Source organism: Schistocerca gregaria, chromosome 7 (assembly GCF_023897955.1).
Source record: "Schistocerca gregaria isolate iqSchGreg1 chromosome 7, iqSchGreg1.2, whole genome shotgun sequence".
Lineage (NCBI taxonomy): Eukaryota > Metazoa > Arthropoda > Insecta > Orthoptera > Acrididae > Schistocerca > Schistocerca gregaria.
In genome coordinates, this window is record NC_064926.1 from 254,516,595 (window position 1) to 254,540,595 (window position 24,001).

General features: G+C 43.6%; 1 protein-coding gene across 2 annotated transcripts in view; it reads right to left on the reverse strand.

Moving 5' to 3' along the window:
• Window positions 1–11,504, reverse strand: part of LOC126281614 (lipase 3-like) — a 143,274-nt gene extending 131,770 nt beyond the window's left edge. The window contains exon 1 of one of the 2 annotated variants that reach the window (XM_049980724.1): window positions 11,349–11,503. In XM_049980724.1, coding sequence (XP_049836681.1) covers window positions 11,349–11,480 — 132 coding nt within the window. In that variant the 5' untranslated portion in view covers window positions 11,481–11,503. Of the gene's footprint in view, window positions 1–11,348 lie in introns of both variants that reach the window. The other variant, XM_049980725.1, reaches the window with a different exon arrangement.
• Window positions 11,505–24,001: the final 12,497 nt, after the last annotated feature.

Consider the following 24,001-nt stretch of genomic DNA (forward strand, 5'->3'; position numbering starts at 1 on the left):
GCCCATTGACTTAACCAGCGTACTTTGCAGTAATATACACTATACCCACAAAGAAACTGGTACAGGAATGCGTATTCAAATACAGAGATATTTAAACAGGCAGAATACGCCGCTGCGGTCTGCAACCCCTCTATATAAGACAACAGGTGACTGGTGCAGTTGTTAGATCGGTTACTGCTGCTACAATTGCAGGTCATCAAGATTTAAGTGAGTTTAACGTGGTGTTATAGTCGGCGCACGAGGGATGAGACCCACCATCTCCGAGGTAGCGCTGAAGTGGGGATTTTCCCGTACTACCATTTCAAGATGGCTAGAGGACAAATGTAAGGATGTAGAGGCTTATCTCACTAGGGGTAAGATAGATACTGCCTACAGGAAAATTAAAGAGACCTTTGGAGAGAAGAGAACCACGTGTATGAATATCAAGAGCTCAGATGGCAACCCAGTTCTAAGCAAAGAAGGGAAGGCAGAAAGGTGGAAGGAGTATATAGAAGGTTTATACAAGAGCGATGTACTTGAGGACAATATTATGGAAATGGAAGAGGATGTAGATGAAGACGAAATGGGAGATAAGATACTGCGTGAAGAGTTTGACAGAGCCCTGAAAGACCTGAGTCGAAACAAGGCCCCCGGAGTAGACAACATTCCATTGGAGCTACTGACGCCCTTGGGAGAGCCAGTCACGACAAAACTCTACCATCTGGTGAGCAAGATGTATGAGACAGGCCAAATACCCTCAGACTTCAAGACGAATATAATAATTCCAATCCCAAAGAAAGCACGTGCTGACAGATGTGAAAATTACCGAACTATCAGTTTAATAAGTCACAGCTGCAAAATACTAACGCGAATTCTTTACAGACGAATAGAAAAACTGGTAGTTGCGAACCTCGGGGAGGATCAGTTTGGATTCCGTAGAAATGTTGGAACACGTGAGGCAATACTGACCTTACGACTTATCTTAGAAGAAAGATTAAGAAAAGGCAAACCTACGTTTCTAGCATTTGTAGACTTAGAGAAAGCTTTTGACAATGTTGACTGGAATACTCTCTTTCAAATTCTGAAGGTGGCAGGGGTAAAATACAGTGAGCGAAAGGCTATTTACAATTTGTACGGAAACCAGATGGCAGTTATTAAAGTCGAGGGGCATGAAAGGGAAGCAGTGGTTCGGAAAGGAGTGAGACAGGGTTGTAGCCTGTCCCCGATGTTATTCAATCTGTATATTGAGCAAGCAGTAAAGGAAACAAAAGAAAAATTTGGAGGAGGTATTAAAATTCATGGAGAAGCAGTAAAAACTTTGAGGTTTGCCGATGACATCGTAATTCTGTCAGAGACGGCAAAGGACTTGGAAGAGCAGTTGAACGGAATGGACAGTGTCTTGAAAGGAGAATATAAGATGAACATCAACAAAAGCAAAACAAGGATAATGGAATGTAGTCAAATTAAATCGGGTGATGCTGAGGGAATTAGATTAGGGAATGAGACACTTAAAGTAGTAAAATAGTTTTGCTATTTGGGGAGCAAAATAACTGATGATGGTCGAAGTAGAGAGGATATAAAATGTAGACTGGCAATGGCAAGAAAAGGGTTTCTGAAGAAGAGAAGTTTGTTAATATCGAATATAGATTTATGTATCAGGAAGTCGTTTCTGAAAGTATTTGTATGGAGTGTAGCCATGTACGGAAGTGAAACATGGACGATAACTAGTTTGGACAAGAAGAGAATAGAAGCTTTCGAAATGTGGTGCTACCGAAGAATGCTGAAGATTAGATGGGTAGATCTCATAACTAACGAGGAGGTATTGAATAGGATTGGGGAGAAGAGAAGTTTATGGCACAACTTGACTAGAAGAAGGGATCGGTTGGTAGGACATGTTCTGAGGCATCAAGGGATCACAAATTTAGCATTGGAGGGCAGCGTGGAGGGTAAAAACCGTAGAGGCAGACCAAGAGATGAATACACTAAGCAGATTCAGAAGGATGTAGGTTGCAGTAGGTACTGGGTGATGAAGAAGCTTGCACAGGATAGTGTGGCATGGAGAGCTGCATCAAACCAGTCTCAGGACTGAAGACAACAACAACAACAACAACCATTTCACGAGTGTACCGTGAATATTGGGAATCAGATAAAACATCAAATTTCTGACATCGCTGCGGCCGGAAAAAGATCCTGCAAGAACGGGACCAACGACGACTGAAGAGAGTGACAGAAGTGCGACTCTTCCTCAAATTGCTGCAGATATCATTGCTGGGCCATCAACAAGTGTCAGCGCACGAACCATTCAACAGAACATTATCAGTATGGGATGTCGGAGCAGAAGGCCCACTCGTGTACCCTTGATGACTGCACGACGCAAAGCTTTACGCCTCGCCTAAGTCGTCTACACCGACATTGGACTGTTGTTGACTGGAAGTACGTTGCCTGGTCGGGCGAGTCTCGTTTCAAATTGTACTTAGCGGATGAACTTGTATGGGTTTGGAGGTAACCTCATGAATCCGTGAGCAGTTGTGGTGATATGATATCTCTGATACATTTAGATACGACTCTGACAGTAGACAAGTACGTAAGAATCCTGTCTGATCACCAGTATCGATTCATGTCCATTGTGCATTCCGACGAACTTGGGCAATTCCAGCAGGACAATGCGACACCCCACACGTCAATAATTTCTACGTAGTGGCTTCAGGAACATTCTTTTGAGCTTAAACACTTCCGTTGCCCACGAAACTCTCCAGACATAAACATTTTTGAGCATATCTGGGATGCATTGCAACGTGCTCTTCAAAAGAGATCTACACCCGTTCGCACTCTTACGGGTGTATGGACAGCCCTTCAGGATCATGGTGTTAATTCCATCCAGCACTACTTCAGACATAAATCGAGTCCATGTCACGTCGTGTTGCGGTACTTCTCCGTGCTAGCAGGGGTCATACACGATATCAGGCAGCTGTACCAATTTCTTTGGCTCTTTAGTGTATATTAGTTTCCATAATGTTCGTTCAGTTCCATCAAAAACTAATGCTACTGATAGTGTATTAATGGCGCAACTTCAGAATATTTACTATTAATACCGCCAATTTCATCACGTGCGCCATCCCTGCAAGTTTAGCAATAGAGATATGTAAACAGGCAGAATACGGCGCTGCAGTCCACAACGCCTGTATAAGACAGCAGATGTCTAGCGCAGTTGTTAAATCGGTTACCTGTCACTCGTGGCAGTACGTAACAGATACGGAAAATTCTTCTCTTTCTGATTCCCACTCATTATCGAGGATTTGTAATAATAGATCGCTAGACTGTCTCGTTTCGTACGAATATCCACCGGATCTGCGAATTTGCTTTATACGATGAACAAACAGCCAAGGATCAACAGCACTGTCACAGCAATTCTGCTGAAATGTTATGTTATGTTAACCGGGGACCTAGAAACGACGGAGAGGCTCCGTCCTCGCTGCAGCCGCAGTGGTCCGCAACCCCACGACGACTACCGCAGTCCACTTCATCCCCCGCCGCCCCTGCCCGAACACAGGGTTACTGTGCGGTTCAGCCCCCGGTGGATCCCCCAGGGAACGTCTCACACCAGACGAGTGTAACCCCTATGTTTGCGTGGTAGAGTAATGGTGGTGCACACGTACATGGAGAACTTGTTTGCGCAGCAATCGCCGACATAGTGTAGCTGAGGCGGAATAAGGGGAACGAGCCCGCATTTGCTAAGGCAGATGGAAAACCGCCTAAAAACCATCCACAGACTGGCCAGCTCACCGGACCTCGACGCAAATCCGACGGGCGGATTGGTGCCGGCGACCGGCGCTCCTTCTCACCCGGAACCGCAGAAATGAAGAAAATCGTGCTTACCGTAAAATACCGCACCGCGCTGTTAGACGAAATGTCACGCTGTTATATGTATTTCAGAGAAGATTCTGAGAAGAAACGAGCAAAGCCGAGACATCGGCGTAGTGCCGAGACATGCCGAACCCCCAGACTGCATGCGTGCAGCACATCGTGCACACATGCAGTTTTGCCCACCTTGACCGTGCCTGTCTTAAAGGAATATCCACACTGAGAAAACGGGAACACACACACACACACACACACACACACACGCACACACGCACGCACACGAGACAAACCACTGCGCGTCGCTAGACTGAATACCAATTCGCTGGCATGTGACGCAGTGAGAAAATTATGTAAGTGGAGCAGAGACGAACGCTGAATCATTCTAGTGGCAACACGGTCAGCAAGTAGGGAAAAACCCCTAACATAAATGACCTTGACAAAGGACGGATAGTTTTGGTCTGGCGCCTGAAAACTGGCATCTTGGAAGCACCTTGTTGTTTGTGTGCTACTGGCGTGAGCACCTATGGAAGGTGGCTGAAGGACAGTGAAACCGTGAGTCTTGCGGTTAGTGGTGGGTGCACATTTATTATACTAGTATCCTGTGAGTCTATGGTTATGAGATGGTACTCAGAAGTCACATCTAAATAATTATTCTAGTTCGTCTAGTCAACAAAGTGTGGGAAATATTGCCTTTAAAGGTGTATGACTCAAGTCACTTTGGCTATGTGACACAATGTGTCATTTACATTCAACTGCATCTTGTACAGAGAACTGTCTGTTGCATGGCAGGAGCTACATCCTATTGCATTTGAGAGTAGGTTGACAGTGAAGTCACTGTTTAAAAGTCTGTATATGCATCCCAAGCTCTCTTATTCTCATGATCCCTAAATCTTGCACTGCCTACCCCTAACAACAAGCCTTTAAACTTATCCAACATGGCTTCACATAATTAATCTCAATTTTCTTCCAAACATTTTCATTCATTTCTCCTAGTGTACCTGATACGTTCTCTTTTGAATTATGCTGACCTGTTATGATCCTACAATCTACTAAGACCCTAACACCGCATCTCTGCAACTGTCTGATGTCTTCTCCAAACCAAGGGACAGGATGGAAGAGGAGGAGGAGGGGATGATTAGTGTTTAACGTCCCGTTGACAGCGACTTCATTAGAGTAGGAGCACAAGCTCGGATTACGTAAGGACGGAGAAGGCAATAGCGCAGACTCTTTCAATGGAACAATCCCCGCATTTGCCTTAAGTGATTTTGAGATATCAGAGAAAACCTAAACTGGGACGGCTGGACGAAGGTTTAGGCCTCCCCAATGCGAGTCAAGAGTGCAAATCTAGGAACAGTACTCTACAATAAGTTACACTGGCGTCTTGTGTGCGATTTCTGCACAGGCACTCTGCGCTTTTGCAGATCCCTTCCAACAAATCCAAGTCTTCCTTTCCCCTTCCTTTCGCGTTCATTCCGTTTCTTAGCGTTTGTTTATATCCTCCCTGAATATACGGGGTGTTTCAAAGTCTTTGCGACAAATGTCTAGGGGTGGTAGACCGCATCATGAGGAACAACTCTTGTTAGAGACAAAATGTTTGCTGATCCTACCTGGCGATGCTTGTCGTCTGAGACTGGTTCTGCCCCTGAGAGTCATCTGAAAGTAGGCACTCTGTGTCGTTCGTATGTAATGTGTGTTGCCTATCATCCAGTAACATGCTCTGCATGCAAAACAGGTGAAAGGAAGTAGGCCGAGGAAAACTGAAGTTCCTGATTCTGTTCAAAAATGACTTTCTCTGCTTAGAGACACTCATTGATATGGTTTTCTTGCTGAAACTCACTCTGTCAAATTACTAGGGTACTATGTCTACGTCTACATCATACTCCGCAAGCTACCTAACATCGTGTGTCAGAGGGTACTTCTGGTGCCACTAAATGAACCCCCCCCCCTCCCCCATGCCCTGTTCCACTTGCTAATGGCGCGTGGAAAGAATGGTTGTTGATAAGTTTCTGTATCAGCTCTAATTTTTCGAATTTTCTCGTTGCGGTCTTTTCGTAAGGAAGTAGTATGTGGCCCGATTCTCCCCGGAAAGTGCCCTCTCGAAATTTAAGTAGTAACCCTCTCCGTGATGCACTGCGCCTCTTTTGTAGTGTCTGCTAATGGGGCTTGTTGAGCAATCTCTGTAACGATCTCGAGCCGACTAAACGACCGAGCGTAGTTGCGCAGTGGTTATCACACTGGACTCGCACTCGGGAGGGCGACCGTTCAATCCCACGCCGGCCATCCTGGTTTTGGTTTTCCGTGATTTCCCTAAATCGCTTGAGGAAAATGTCGGGATGGTTCCTGTGAAAGGGCACGGCCGATGTCCTTCCCCACCCTTCCCTAATCCGAGCTTGTGGTCCGTTTCAGATGACCTCGTTGTCGATGGGACGTTTAAATCCTCCTCCGACTAAACGAACCCGTGGCGGAACGCACCGCTCTTCGATGGATCTTCCCTAGCTCTTCTATCAGTCCTACCTGGTAAAGATACTAGACTGATGAACAATCGGTCGAACAAGCACATAATCCACTTCATTCTTGCTATGAATCCGTCTGGTACATGCTCTTCCTATTATATGTTTTATGTGGTCATTCTACTTAAGGTCACATTGGATAATTGCTCGTAGATGTTTTAGGTAGTATGCTGCACACCTGGTAGGTAGACCCTGCTAATTTGGTTAAATCTTGCCTTCTCAGGGACGGCAAGCACTAAAGGAGGCCTAGCGTCATTGGTAAGCATCAGTCAACATTTGGTCTGTCACAAAAATTGTTCTCTATGACGGGGTCTCTCACCACTAGACGTTTGTCGCCAAGACTTTGAAACATCCTGTATAAAGAATGTCATGAGCTTCAGATGCTGAGCGGCAGCATCGTAACCAGATACTTCAGACTCTTTATTTTATGAGCATTCTTCCACTTATCCACTTTGAAAGAAAGTTGCGTTTTGTGTGGAAGATTTCTCTAATTCTTCCTATATTTCCTTGCGATCGGCCGATGACGATGCTTTCTAATTGAAAGCAGAAGTATCACCAAATACTTTGATAATAGGGGAGAATGTTCTATCTCGAGGATAGTGTACCTAGGAACAAATGATGCCTCCTGATCAGTGTTTTAATCAGGTGATCGGCTTCAGAATCACATGAAGAAACGAGTATTAGAGACAGCCGTAAGCAGTTTCAGGCATTTTCTATAGTTTTTGTTGTTGTGAAACATGTTATGTTTTGTGCATCAGTTGCAAATTTTTCATTTCTACGCATTCAAGTATTGTATAATGCATTAGACCTATTTGGAATATATTATTCAGTCACAGAACTTTGTGTTGAGTGAAATTCAGTTTATTTTTAAAACTAGTTACAGTATGTAAGGTGTGGACGATTAATACCATGGAAATTGTGACATTTGCATCCGAAATGAGTTGCTTTCATCTCTTAACAACTCTATGTGTCTTGAAACAAAATTTGTGGTATTTTCCCGTAGCTTCTACACTGACGAGCCAAAACTTATAACCACTCCCCATAGTGACGTTGGATGCCGCCTGGTGACGTTGTGTGCACGTGACGCGGTAACAAAAGTATATAAGCGGAGAAGACCCGGCGGGGATCAACCTAGCGAAGATATGAGCTACAAATGGGGAAATCCATTGAGATAAATGACTTTCACAAAGGGAGGATTATTATTACGCAGAACCAGTGAACGAGCATTCCGAAAATGGCGAAGCTGCTTGAATGTTCACATGCTACAGTCGTGAGCATCTATGGAAAGAGGTAGGACAGTGAAACTACCACTACGTGCTAGATGGTTGGACGACCACGACTCTTCACAGAATGTGAGGCTCGGAGGTTCGTCTACTTTGACAAGTAGGATAGATAGTGATCTGTGGTATCTGTGTCGAAAGAGCACAACGCCGGTGCACACACGAGTGTTTCGGGGTACATTGTTTATCCTACATTGTTATATATAGAGTTCCATAGCAGACCATTTTTGCTACACTACATCGCTGATTGTCGCCACAAACGCCATCATCGAGGTGAACGGCGGCTCGAAACTTAAAAAATTTGAAATTTGTAGTAAGTTCCTATGGGACCAATCTGCTGAGGTCATCGGCCCCTAGGCTTACACACTACTTAATATAACTTAAACTAACCACCCTTACACTTGTTGACCCAGCGACATCATCAATTACGATTGCAGTGCTCATGGGACAATCGATCAATGGAAACGTGTCGGCTCTTCGTATGAATCAAATTTTTGCTACACTACATCGCTGATTGTCTCCACAAACGCCATCATCGAGGTGAACGGCGGCTCGAAACGTAAAAAATTTGAAATTTGTAGTAAGTTCCTATGGGACCAATCTGCTGATGTCATCGGCCCCTAGGCTTACAGACTACTTAATATAACTTAAACTAACTTACACTAAGGACAACACACACACTCAGACCCGAGGGAGGACTCGAACCTCCGACGGGGGCAACCGCGGGAACCGTTGCAAAGCACCTTGGACCGCGCGGCTACACCTCGCGCCTCGAGACGTCAAGCACGCCACGGACACAGGCTGGTGGGAGCAGTGTTTGCTACTGAAACATTCTCCTTGCGTGGGACCTGTGGTAGTTATGGAAGACACGATGACAGCTGCGAACCACGTGCATCCCTCCACGCTTTATGCCTTCCTCCGTCGACGATGTCATCTTTCAGCATCATAAATGTCCGTGTCTCGGAGCCAGAACCGTGCTATAATTGTTTTAGGAGCATTACAGTGGACTCACATTGATGTCTCTGTGTCAAAATTCGCCTGATGTAAATCTTATAGAACCATGCGAGTAGCTATATGGCGCTATCACCGTGTACGCAAATCAGCGGCTTGTCATTTTCGCGGATTACGAGACCTGCGCGTAGACATCTAGCGCCACTTACCTGCACGAACTGTCGGATCCCTGGTATACAAAATCAGTGATATATTTCGTTCTAAAGACGGACAACCAGGCTATGAAGCAGGTGTTCATAATGTTTGGCTCATGAGTGTATTTCAAAATGTATTTAGCTGGTAATTAGTTTCTGTAATAGTTCTAGTTAATTTGCTATCACTTGCTTAGTACTGGTGTATATTAGGGTAATAATGTAACAGATAAACTATTAAATACATTACTGACAAGGTTTTCCGACTGCAACGCTTTTAAATTTCAGTAGAATATCTCTTCCTGAGTACAATACAACACTGTACCTTGGAACGTAATTGCATATCTGGAACAACCTTGCTTTTCCGTAGTGACTTTCGTAGCTTCAGAAAATGACTTCCGCAAACAAAAAGTGTATGCCATCATCTACACTCATGCTCATAAATTAAGGATAATGTTGATACATGGTGAAACAACGCTCTGGGGGGCGGTTTGCGGGTTTAAATCACCTCGGGGTATGACCATGCGGTGCACTTGACCTGCGGTCGCTGCACGGTGGCGCTAGCAGCAGACCACATGCGCAGAGGTGTGTTGGTGCATATCAGAGTACCGTGCAGCGAGTAAGTGTGCAGAAGTTTTCAGACGTGCTAATGGTGACTGTGTGTTGAAAATGGCTCAAAGAACACATATTGATGACGTTATGAGGGGTAAAATACTAGGGCGACTGGAGACTGCTCAAACACAGCACGTCGTAGCACGAACTGTGATCTCAAGATTATGTCTACGATTCAAGCAGACAGGAAACGTGTCCAGACGGTACAGTACGCAGTGTACAACACCACAAGAAGACCGATATCTCACCATCAGTGCCCGCAGACGCCCACGGAGTACTGCAGGTAGCCTTGTTCGGGACCTTACCGCAGCCGCTGGAACAGTTGTCTCCAGACACACAGTCTACAGACGAATGAACAGACATGGTTTATTCGCCTGGAGACCTGCAAGGTGTATTTTACTGACCCCTGGTCACAGGAGAGCGCGTAAAGACTGGTGTCAAAACACAGTACACGGTCATTGGAACACTGGTCTCACGGACGAGTCTGAACAGTGATTCTCGCCGGATTTTCATCTGGAGTGAACCAGGAACCAGATACCAAGCCCTTAATTCCTTGAAAAGGACCTTCGTGGAGGTCGTGTTTTTATGGTGTGGGGTGGTATTATGATTGGTGCACGTACACCCCTGCATTTCTTTGACAGAGGAACTGTAACAGTTCAGGTGTATCGGGATGTCATTTTACACCAGTATGTCCGCCTTTTCAGGGGTGCAGTTGGTCCCATCTTCCTCCTGATGGATGATAACGCACAGCCCCCCCCCCCCCCCCAAGCTGCCAATGTGGAGGAGTACCTAGAAACAGAAGATATCATGTGAATGGAGTGGCCTCCCTGTTCTCCAGACCTAAACAGCATCGAGCGCGTCTGGGATGCTCTCGGTCAGCGTATGGCTGGACGTCTTCAAACCCCTACGACACTTCAGGAGCTCCGACAAGCACTGGTGCAAGAATGGGAGGCTATACCCCCTACAGCTGCTCGACCATCTGATCCAGAGTATGCCAACCCGTTGTGCGGCCTGTGTACGTATGCATAGTGATCATATCCCATATTGATGTCGGGGTACATGCGCAGGGAACAGTGGTGTTTTGTAGCACATGTGTTTCGGGACCGTTTTCCCAACTCATCACCAATACTGTGGACTTACAGATCTGTGTCGTGTGTGTTCCCCATGTGCATATGTTATTAGTGCCAGTTTTGTGTAGAGCGTGAATGTAGAAAAGGGATAAGAAAGTAGAAACGAGATAAGAAAGTATATTAAACCTCTGTTAAAGGACTGGCTGGTGGAGGAAGCTCGAAATGTGTTCCAAGCCCTAAGTCTCCCCTACTACTAAGCCAATCTAATAGTAATCCTGTTACGACACTATGGGACACTCGTTTCCTTTCCTCGCCGACAAGTATTACGTACTGCTATCTGTTCATAAAACATTCACCAAGCCAGTCACATGATCGTTTGTTGCTTAATAAAAAGTGGGAATTCTAAGATGGAGTAACAACAGTATTATCGAAAGGAGGAGACGATGAGTAGTGGACAAGCACAGCGAAAAGGCTGCTATAGAGTTAAGCTTTCGCAAAAGGCCTTATTCCGAAGTAGAAAACGCACAATAGCACAGCCTACACACAAATTACCACTGTCTCTAGATGCTGTGGTTTTCAATAGACAGGCAGTACAGTATCGAGCTTCCGCCGGGAATCTATCACCATATACTCGAAAACCCGCTGTATTCATTTGTTACCAACCGTTGTTACCTAATCTCGTGCTTCGCGAAACTCTTGAAGTAATCACATATATCTTGTAGCTCGCAATGGAAAAAAATAAAGGAGTGGTGGTAGTATCGTGAGCAATTGTAGTATTAGATAAAAGGGACTTGCTGACCAATACCTTATTGCAAAGCTACTGTGCAACAACACATTTCCAATTACTGTTGTCGAGAGTATCACCTGTGTCGATCCGGCTTAAGCTCTACTCACCGTATCCAAGTCAGCATCCTCATTGTATTCGAGCGTCTCCACAAGGGGTCGACGGTAAGGGACCGCCCGGTAAGGGACCGCCCCTTCCGCAGCTATCACGAGGACCAGCACCAGTAAAGCGGCACACTTCATGGTCTCTGATCCCGTGCCAACACTGCCTCTCTGCCCGCGCCGCCCCCCATATTTAACTACTTGCTGCTTTATCTACCATCTGATACCGAATACTTCTTGAAACGGTTCTCATAAACAACGGCTATGATTGCAGTATTAGAGGGCCGATCAAGGTCCCTTAATAGCAATCTTCAGATGAAAATAACATGATTCATATCGGTTTCAAATGTACAAGGCGATTAAAGTGCAGCTACTATAGAGGTTCAGTGTGGAGTGTAATTATTATATGTCAGCGAATCTTGTACATATTCTGATACGTTAATGCTTGAACAGTTTACACTGGGAAATATTAATTTCTAATTTTGGCCACAAAGTGCAAATCTGTCGCTGTGAATAGAAGAATGACATATAGAAATGTTGCCACTTGTAATGGATTAGGTATGGGACCTAAGCAGAAAAGATCTCACAAGTGAGAAAGACATAATGTTGGAACAATTTGTTCCATATGAGCGCCGGAGACGTTGAAAGATATGTGCTAAGGTCTGATCAGGGTAGCTCCCGAAAATAGTCGGTAGTTGCCAACCGCAAGGTGGAACGAGTATAATATCTTTGAGTAGGAGGATCTTTGATGGTTAAGAGAGCCGGGCACGTGCAGTAAATAACCGAAGAGTCGCAGGTAGGTGCCCGGAGGAAGCAGACGTGTGCAGACAGCTATAAGGGAGGAGTAGCAGGTAGGTGCGCGGAGGAAGCAGACGTGTGGTGACAGCGTTAAGGTAGGTCCCTGCCCCTGACCAAACTTTAGCATATAAAAGAGAAAAGGTAAGTAATCATTTGAAATTGGTTTTTTGTTAGATAATGTTCAGAGTTAGGATTTGTGCGTCCAAGGTTTGACGCAGTAAGCGTTTTGTAAAATTTTTTGTAAGAGTGATTCGTGCTACGAATAGTAGATTTTTTGTATGACTTAAAATTTTAACAATATATATATTGAGATCAACATTGTGTTTAAATCTAAAAGCCTGAATCATACTCCACGTCCTTTGCTTGTATTGAATATGAAAATGAGTAGTAAACTAAAGCTACCCACCAACGAAAGAACCTAGTAAACATCAGGGCCAAAAGTTAATTTTCCAGTACCATCTTACTGCCATTGCACAAACGGCATTATTCTCTTAAACTTGATTGGCTGAGTCAAATACATGTTACATTTCTGGCAAAACGGAGGAGTGCAAGAAACAAGTTCACAGACGCAGTCAGAAGCAGGTTTGCTGAATAATTAATTTAGAACAATCTTATCACAGATACTTTCACAGAATAAAAGGACACAATTTTGGTTAGATAGTTTCACTTCGCGACATCCTCTGTGGTGACGTTCTTGGATATATTTTCTGTAACTATGGACTTTGTTTCCGAGCGTTCTTTTCAACACCACTGTTTTAGCTGTGCGCTGCATAGCTAGTTGCGTAATATTGCGTTTGCTGCTACTCCACTGTTTCAGCTGTGCGCTGCATCGCTAGTTGCGTAATATTGAGTTTGCTGACACTTGTGAATATTTATTTTTTGCTCTGCTTCTGCTTATGCTGATTTTATGAGTCTATTCTAAATATTTTACCTTTTGTGTACAGAATATCGTCTTGTGAGTTACTACCATTTTGAGATTTTGTCCGCCCTATTGTCTTTCTCAAGATGCCCAAAAGAAATCGACAGGGTGATAAAGTGCAATTACGCAATTCCTCAAAATCGCATAAGCTACAACAACCGGACAATGACCTAGCTTTGTCAACTAACCCTCCTACTTCACAAAGTGATCAGGAATTTGACAACAGTGCTACGGCAAGTAATGACGCCACAGAGCCACAAAATTCCGCATCGGTTCCTCTTTTGCCTTCGGATTCTCAGAACACAGGAAGACAAATAGAAACAGTTTCCTATGACTTGTTCATGTTAATTCAACCTTCACAAAGTCATGTGGTTGATTCCGACAACCAATTTCTCTTGCAATATTCTTCCACACACGGAGAAATTGTTTCATCTGAGAATTCTCAAAGAGTTGTTAGCAACCCTCCCCAGCAATATGAGTTGCAACACTCAAATCCAGAGTTGACATCCCCTGCTCTAGCTGAAGAAAATTAGATTGTTTTCTTCGACTACTAAGCGAACGTCACGCAAAGCGTGATGAACAGTTCGCTAAACATGATGAACAGAACGTAAAACGTGGCGAGTACCCCACCGGTAGCATTCAGAAATTAACTCAAACTATCGACACATTTAAAGAAATAACTGACAATAAATTACGCGACAGAATCAATGCAGTACTTCCACCAGAATCTATTGAATAGTTGCAACAAACTTCCGCTGCTATTTCTGAGCACCCTTTGCTTGTATTGAATATGAAAATGAGTAGTAAACTAAAGCTACCCACCAACGAAAGAACCTAGTAAACATCAGGGCCAAAAGTTAATTTTCCAGTACCATCTTAATGCCATTGCACAAACGGCATTATTCTCTTAAACTTGATTGCTGAGTCAAATACGTGTTGCATTTCTCGCAAAATGGAGGAGTGCAAGAAACAAGTTCACAGACGCAGTCAGAAGCAGGTTTGCTGAATAATTAATTTAGAACAATCTCATCACTGACACTTTCACAGAATAAAAGAATATAATTTTGGTTACATACTTTCAACGTCGGCACATGCTGCATCCGACGTGATCAATAGTTGCTCGTGCAGTTCCAGTGGAATCTGAGCAACATGTTCCTCTATACTGACCTTCAGATCAGGTAGAGACCAACCGCGTTCTTTTAGATATCCCCTGAGCCAAACGTCACATGGATTCATATCAGGTAAACTAGCAGGACATGTGCTGTAAAACGTCTGGAGATAACATGTTCGTGGAAGGTTGCATTCAGCAAATCTCTCACTGGCCAAGAAGCATGAGGTACTGCCCCATATTGCATAGAAACAATGGTTTCCACACGGTTGTGTACCCTCAAAGCAGCACTCACAAGCTGTCCAAGGAGGTATTGATAACTTGCAGACGTCACACTACAGGCCGGAGTGGCCTTCTGGGTGTATTCTCTTTAAAGAACGAACCAAGAATAAATGTGTTTGTGAATCCCACTACACAGTCACACGCAGCGAATGCAATGGCTCTTCGAGTGCAACACGCTGTTTAACAGTACCCCACATTCGGTAGCTCTGTGTATTCCCTGTGTCCTGTAGTGTAAAATTTTCTTCGGCTCTCCATAGAGTATTGTCAGGCCACATGTCTTCAACTTCGATCCGTGCCAGGAACCGAAGACGTTGATACAGATCAGGAGGCTTCAGTTACCGCGCCATCTGGATCCTGTATGGATACCACTGTAAAATACACCACAAAACTTTCCGTACTGTTGATCGTGGGATGGACAGTTCTCTCGACATTGCACTAGCACTACACGGGGCAGGTACTGCATGGTCAGTTACAGCAACAGCAACCTTGTCAATAACTTCCACCAGGATAGGTTGCCTTCCTCCTCCAGATGCCACACCAAGCTCCAGTTTTCGAATTCCATTATTCCGTTATGGCTTGTCAAATGGCAGTGCGGATTCTGTACCGTCATACAGAGTACAGTGCCAGATTTTCACTTGGTGGCCACAACTGGAACTAATTTGTTTTCTAGTGTAAATCAGTTCCTCACTAACGGATTAGCCTCTCTACCAAGTTTCGCTACCATACGGTAATTGCAGCCCACCCTGGACCGTCGCAAGTAGCTGCACTTTAATTTTAACCACCAGCTACTATCATGCTCAATAGCTTCGGTCGATCTTATCTGTGTCCCACCTGATTCGTATGCAACCCGCATAACATGACTGTCTTGCAGGTCTTCTTCTCTTGATGGTACAGCCTTACGGCTGTGAAAAATGGTTACTTCACTGCCTGAAAAAAAGTCACCTGGAGAGACAACGGCCATTTTGATCCGATGACGACATGTGCCCCCTGGCGGTAGTAAATGTACTGATAATGGTTCCAACGTCGTCCGCTAATAGCATAGTGGTATAGCTGCAAGAGCCCCATCTGTGTCTATGCTTTAATAGGGAGTGCTCCCAGCGTGAAGGCTCAATGTGACGCAAACATGTGAAACAAGCTGGCAACCATGCCATGGAGATGAACTAGTGCTTCCTACAGCCAACTGGACGGGTCTGAAAGGGGTCAGATCGTGGCCTTCCGGATGGCGGGACACTACTTTCGGAAAATTGTCACACAAGTTGAGCCTGCTGCATCAATTGTGGAACGTTGCTGGTAGCAGTGGTCACGCGAACATTCTCGCACCCGTAGTTGAGGTTCGGAACCTCAACGTTGCACAGAAGCGCTCCAGTGGCAGATCGTACAGCTACCACAACACAGGTAAGAGGCCTTGTGGGCCCAGACATGTCAACATGAACTGCCGAGAACCACTTATTAGCAGTGGGATTATGGGCATGCACACCTATAGCCCATCTTCCACTCTCGCCAGAGCATCAACTTGCACCGCTGGACTGGTGCCTTCAGAGGCTCACTTGCAAGAAACCGTGGTCTTCAACAACGAAAGGAGATTCTGCTTGCAGGCAAATGATGGACGTTTGTATGTACAACACAGACTGGTGAGTTCTGTCTCGTACAGTGCATTCGTCCAAGACATACTCAACCCAAACCAAGCCTTATGGTCTGGGGTGCGATAAACTACCACCTTCGTTCACTTTTGGTTCACTCAGTATGTGCAGAGTGTTGTTAGACCCATTCTTTTGCCGTTCTTGCAATAGAAAGGTGATTTATTTTTCCAACAGTATAATGCTCGCCCACACACTCGACGTGCTCCGCTAGTGTGCACCAACTTCTCTAGAAAGCCCGATCTCCTGACTTGTCTCCAATCTAACACATGTGGGATATGATGGAATAAGAAATGACTCGTGAGACTCGTCGACCTTAGAGAAGTACGTGAACAGGCCGAGCAGGTGTGGCATAACGTATCCCAGGTTAGTATTCGCCATTTGTACGATCGACTGGATGCCAGAGTCAACGCCTGCATTGTTGCCCTTGAAGGCTACAACACGTACATAAAGGGTGTTTCAGCATGGGTTGATACCTGGTATCTCAGGACCGCTTCTCCTGTTGATCTGTAGTCACTTCATATACCCTACATGCACTGTTGCAACAATAAATGTTCAGTGAATTGGAAACCTCTGAAAGGGTGTACTAATTTTTTTCATTAATGTACAAGAAACGGTTAGAAAAAAACTGGTCTGAATGGTAATCAGTCCTTAGGCAAATTTATACTGCTATAATTAAAATATCAGAAAACATTTTGTTAGAGATGACACAGTCTTCAACACGCAAACTCGATTTATTATACGAGACTATCAAAAAGTTTCCGTTTGAGGAAGTTGCTGCAGCTTACATGCAACCCAGCGCGACTTCCATGCAGGCATTTAGGCAAGGAGTTCGTGTGGCCATCGAACGGAAAATTTTTCATTGCCTCTTATACAATAAATGGCATTTCAAAAAGCAAGTTTCAACTTGAAATTATATGGCAAAAATTTTAGTACTTGACCGCAACTAGGCAATCCAGTGCACCAACTATTTCGCATGTTAACTAACCATAAAATACATTAAATATGGTTTCAATCACAAGTAACAAAGATTATGCATGTTTAAACCCTTAATAACCTGGCGAAAAGTTTTGTGTTGGACGGGGATTCGAACCCAGTACGTAATCTGACTGTCAATTAAGCAACTAAATTCTAAACACAACAGTATAAAATGTGCAATGTAATTTGGAGGAAATAGCACAAACTTTTTACATCTAACCACTGATCATGTTCACACTTTCTAGATTTTATAGGGAACCTATCACCACAGATATTGTAATACCTGGAAATTCTCAACGCCTAGTGACCCGTAAACATGCTACCTTTCATTCCACGATACATTGGCTAATATCTATCCATAACCGAACACACCTTCCAAATGGAGTTAAATCTAATCAAACAAACAGCATCAAACAAGGGCTACCTTCGTACCTTAGTGAAATCCATAATGCCCAAAAAACAGAAACAACAGGTGTACCCTCTTCTTTAACTGATCTTGACCGGCCATCTCAAGATGCAATAAGTGATGCACGATTCCATGTTTAGAAGAAGTCTCACTGAATGTAGCCAGAAAGTTCCAATACAGGAACTTAGAAACGTCATTTTTTGTGCGCAGAAACTGTTGAACATTTTTTGTCCAATGGTAAAGACCGCGCTTCGGCTTTGGAAACGACTGAAATTTATAAAATACTTGTAAATGTGGCAAATTCTATGTAGATCAGTCTGACTGAGCAATACGCAGCTGTTTGAAGGAACACCACAGTGGTTGGAAATTAAAAAATAAGATTCTACTTTTGCGGACCACCGGCCTAGAGAAGGCCTTAGTTACGAAGTACAGCATGAAATGTTACATCAAATCCATAAAGAAAGGAAGATGAACTGTCTTGAAATAGTGGAAATTAATGAACAGATGTCCAGTTGCTCAAACTTGGTACTGAATGACCAGACGCATTTCCCTTACTCACCACTTCAACTACAGATACTACTCACAATCATATCTAGGTCATGTTGTAAGTTACTATCCTACTCACACGCTCTATTCTCCTTTATTTACCTGCTTAATCTCACTCATATATATGTTCTGTTTGTTATTTAGGCCTAAGAAGGACAAAATTACTTGTTCAGTCATATCCTCGGAACATGTCACCGAAGTTCATTATTCAATTTATTTTCGTCTATGAACAATGGAAATTTGTTTAGAGTTCAGTCGTTGATGTGTCTCATATTTTATCTTAGTTAGACCTATATCATCCCCTAGAAGTCAAATCAGGCAAAATGAGAGAACTGGGTTTTAAACCCAGTCCAGCACCAATAGTTTCAACAACCGAAGTACATGTATAATGAGAAATAAGTGGCCTGAGACCTTACACCGCGATTGGCTCATTCATAAAACAAATCTTCTGTTGTAAGAATGCTTGCTGCTGACAGAGTTTCAACTTGCCGTCACTTCCACCACGTCTACAGTGGCAAAACCTACACTGGCTATTCTCCAATAGGTATACATAGGCATCACCTTTAATGTATATTTGGAACCACGTTGCAGCCCTACCCTGTTCTACTGGCGGTATCAGAGGTGCACGTTTAAAATTGTTGCCCGATGTCTGAACCGAACCCGGAATTTAAGTTTACAATTATTCGAGCAGACCTTCTTTTTATACCTTTATTTTCGTTTATTATTTTCTTCGATGATATAGGATCTGTGTGGTCGTCGCAGGACGTCTCCCAAACTCTATCGATGAAAAATTAACACAGTTTGTTTTCGTTACAGAGGATGCCCAGTCCCGTGACCAAAAGCAGTGAGCTACAGACAGCACCGGTTCATGATTCATTCGTAGCGAACTGTGCTCTATACTGGATGAGAATGCCGCTTTCCTGGAGGTGCATTAAAGCCTGTTCAAAACATTCATTTGCTTGTTGGTCTGCATCAATATTCATTAGTTCCCTTGGCTACTCATTGTGTGCATTGGACCTGATTTTGTAACAACTGAAGTAAAATCATACGTCGGCCAGCTGCACGAACTGCTTTCTCTGCCTCGTGATGACTGGGTGTTGTGTGCTGTCCTTAGGTTAGTTAGGTTTAAGTAGTTCAAAGTTCTAGGGGACTGATGACCATAGATGTTAAGTCCCATAGTGCTCAGAGCCATTTTTTTGCACGAACTGCCAACGCGGAAATTTTTGCAGAAAGTGTTGCTTTCCTCTTGAGCTTCAGTGATGTTGTACTTAATTATGGCAGAGGTCTGCAAATTGGGCGTTTTGCTCGCTCACATTCTGCGGTGGGGCATGACTTGCCCGAGTACGAATGCTTGAAGTGGGCAGGCTGTGGTCGAACGAGGCGCCATGTAAAGGCCAGATGCCGCCTGGTCTGGCGCGCTCGTCGTGCTTCTGCCGTGACAGTTACAGGTGTAGCTCATTGTGTCTGCAGGCTCGTATCGCTTCTAACATACACTTTTGACGTACTCCCACCTGCTGATGGAACTACAGTCATATCAATTTACGCTGAAGAGCCAAAGAAAATGGTACATGGTACACCTGCGTAATATCTTGTGGGACCGATGTCTTTTGTAGTCTGGTCCCTTCAATCCCCACAAACCAAACAACCTAATATCGTGTAGGGCACCTGCGAACACACAGAAGTGCAGCAACATGACGTGGCTTGGACTCGACTGATATCTGAAGTAGTGCCGGAGGGAACTAACACCATGAATCCTGCGTGACTGTTCATAAATCCGTAAGAGTACGAAGGGGTGGAGTAGAAGATTCTTTCCTTGTGTATGCGCAATATGTTAAAGTTACTTATGTTCAGGGTCAACTGCCAGAAGCTGCATCATCCATCAATCCTCTGAAGGTCGTTCTGCAAATTGATACTCTCTTCTGGCACTGCTACTTCCTTGTAGACAACCGCATCATCTGCCAATAGTCTCGAAGAGCTTGTGACACTTTCTACTACATCATTTATACTAGTTGCAAACAGTAACGGACCCATCACACTTCCCTAGTGTACTCAGGAAATTACTTCTACATCTGTCGATTTTGTTCCGTTAAGAGCAACGTGTTTAGTTCTATCTGATATGAAGTTACAAATGTGGTCCGATATTCCGTAAGCTCGTATTTTTCACTAAACGACAGTGGGAAAGATAGTAAATGCCTTACCGAAGTTAAGAAATACGGCATAAACTTGAGCGCCGTTGTCTGCAGCCCTATGGACCTCTTAGAGGAACAGAGCGAGCTGCGTTTTGCAAGATCTCTGTTTGCGGAAGCCGTGTAGATCTTTATATAGGAGATTTTCGTGCTTCCAAAACCGTCACATTTCTTGAGCATAAAACATGTACAATAATTCGACAAGAAATTGGTGTCAAAGATATAGGCCTACAATTACATGCATCTGTTCTACGACCCTTTTGGGAAACGAGAATGAACTGAGCTTTCTTCCAGTCGCTAGCTACCTTTCGTTGCTCCAGCCATCTAGGATAAACTGCTGCTGGAAGGGGAGCAAGTTCTTTCGCAAAATCTGCATAGAATCTTATAGGTATCTTAACTGGTCCTGATGCTTTGTTGCTTTTATATTCCGCGATGGTTATCTCAGTATCTGCCATTTCGACGTTCGTGTGATGATTGAAAGCAGGGACTATGTTATGATCTTCCATGGTGAAACAGTTTCGACTTTCTTTCTGTTATCTTCCATTTCATGTTAGTATAGTAACTGACCGAATGAATGGAGAAATTCTAACCGCTTACCCTTTTAGGTTAAGACCAAAACCTTTTAAGGTTTTTACTAAGATCGTCTGACAAAATACTACTTTCAAAGTCATTGAACGCTTCTCTCATTGCTCTGTTTACACTTCGTTTCTCTGCGTTCGGCTTCTGCTTGTCAGAATGAGATTTTCACTCTGCAGCGGAGTGTGCGCTGATATGCTTGTCAGCTAGGTTATGACTTCCTTTGAATCTGTGATAATGTTATCTTTGTTTGTATAACAGTTTGCTGATATATATACATATAAACCAAACTGGGGAGAGTTCAGAACCTGATCTGTGGGAATTCATTGTAGTATTCGTTACTGAGAACTATACGACAGCTTGAAACTTCATGGCAGATAGAAACTGGGTGCCGGATCGAGACTGGAACTCGGGACATTTGCCTTTCGCGGGCAAGTGCTTGCCCGCGAAAGGTAAAGGTCCCGAGTTCGAGTCTCGGTCGGGCACACAATTTTAATTTTCCAGTAAGTTTCATATCAGCGCACACTCCGCTACAGAGTCAAAATCTCATTCTGTATACGACAGCTTGCTGGCTGCCACTCTACACAGCTATTAGGAGCAGAACTTGGCGGCTGGAGCCATGAGAATCGACAGCAGCTTCTAGAGTGTGGACAAAACGGAGCCGGCCGGTGTGGCCGAGCGGTTCTAGGCGCTACAGTCTGGAACCGCGCGACCGCTACGGTCGCAGATTCGAATCCTGCCTCGGGCATGGGTGTGTGTGATGTCATTAGGTTAGTTAGGTTTAAGTAGTTCTAAGTTCTAGGGGACTGATGACCTCAGAAGTTAAGTCCCATAGTGCTCAGAGCCATTTGAACCATTTTGAATTTGACAAAACGGAGACTCGACGCCAGAACTAAGCTACTGTAAAATATGCGCGTGTGAAAGAGCAGTAAAATGATGTACTAAAGTGTTAACTCTTATAAATGACTAAACATTTGAGGACAATTTTAACCTTACTGACAAATTAAATTTTACCGATATTCTATTGTAATTACAGTTTACAAGCGAAAGACGCATAATTTAACGCCATTTTATTATGTTTCTGTATATTTAATCACTTATGTATATTTAGTGGACAATTAATTAACATATCATTTGTTTCTTTAATTTTCTTAGCGGTTATTAAGCCTTTATATTTATAATTTTAATTTCATGTCCTAGCAAATGAGCTCATGCTGCTTCATCACGACCACTAAGTAATTTACACCACTGATGTGATGCGAATGTAGAATACGTTTAGTTTTAAGCATGGTGCTTAAAAAAGTCCGTAAATGCCACATTTAATGGAGATATTGTAACATAACGCAAATGCTCGAGAAATCAGCTTCAGAGAAGTTTTAAAATATATCGTGACAGTGGGGTCTGGCTGCAGGGAACTTCCGCATGCGCCATGGACATCGATAAAGGACTGGCCAGCACGGAACGATAGCAGGGTTTTCCACCATTAGTAGTGAGCAACCAGAGGATCTCCACGCTGGGCTACATTGCTTGACTGGTACAGTGGCGGCTTTTGCAAAAATATAGAAGATAGCCATATTGAAATACCTCATAATTCTATAATAATTCAGTTTCACAATACGACAAATCCAAGCATATCAGCATGCTTCCTGCACTAAGGCTCACTTATTAAGACTGTCATATTATAAATATCACAAAAGCTGTAAAAGTTAGCTGAACACGAATGAAAAATATACTTACAATAGCCACTGCAAATTAATAACTGCTGAAATATCTAAGAAGGTATTATAAACGAAGTATTGGATGATAGCTCAGAGCTCTAGCTACCATCTCTGAAAGGCACACATTGAAACAAATGTTATTAATTATTTTATTTTTTTTATAATGTAAATATGATGGGTCATAGTATCTTCCCGTATAAGTGCGGGGAGAGGGGGAGATTGTTGCGTCTCGGTTATGTCGACAAGGTACAAGAGGTCCATTTGCCAGTACTTATCAGGTGGGCGTCCAGGGCTGACGTTAAATGGTAAGACAGGAAATTTGGTGCAATACCAAGCATATGCCAGTCTAAAAGGACGAACAAACTAAAGAATCGGGCAACAGGAGGGGAGGCGGTTCACGTTAAGTTCTGTGCATGGCTGGTGATGGAGCGCAGAGCCAGAGGTTCCGCCCTCCGAGAAAGACGTCTGTTCTACGTTAGGACCAGATCACAAGAGAGCAAAGCAGCTGTCTTCTGCCCTGCAGAATCCTCTGAAGTACACACCCGTCACCTGCCTTCCACACACGATATTATCTGAAACTGACCGCTTGAATTCGCTAGCAGTTTCACAGAGGGCTGAAGGCGTCTCTTGTCTGCAGGTTTAACCCGACAGAACTGCCTTGGCCCTGAAAGGCAGGTAACTTGCGTCACAAAAGCACAGTAGAAACTGCTCTGAGAGAAAATTTGTAAGGATTTGACTGGGGCCTTTCAAATAATATTTTTAATCTAATTCCCTCAATATTCCCTGACTGGCTGCCACATTGTACATTCCTTCCCCCTACCAGAGGAGTTGGGACTCACATTATTTACTATTGCCTGTCATCCACTCCCTCGAAAGGCGGTTTTCCCCAGTAGGGACCTTAAAAATTATGGGAGCGGTCTGTTAAAGAATTTCATTTAGTATAAGTGAGAGGGGACCTACATGTAGTAGATAAGTTCATCAAATTTCACGAGATAAGTAAAAAGCAAAATATTAAATGTACAAATTCTATGAAAGGACGTAATATTCTTAGTAAATTAGGTAGCCAGACTAGTAAATAAATGATAAGTGTACAATAATGGAATACATTTTGATGAATCAAAAAAGTTCTTTAGGTTGTTTATGGTTTAAAGGGCTAAACTCAGGGTAGTAAGCGAGTAGATACTGACCGAACTTAACCAATACTTTTCTTTTAATGGTTTACAGGTGCCCCCTACAAATATGTAGGTGTTTGCGTTGTCTGTAAAATATTAATCTCGTTGCTACATGATGGAACCAGCACCAAAATGCAACTGCGTCATCAACATAACAAAATACTTATTTCACTAAAAATTAGCGCATTTGGACGTCAGACATAATAAATGAAAGTGATGTAAATGCTTATACCTGACTTGGGTTAGAACTGGATTATGTACATTTAGAAAAGAGTAAAAACAAAGGTGAAACCTTGCTGTATCCTCCATGTGTTAATTGTGGACAATGGTTGAGGA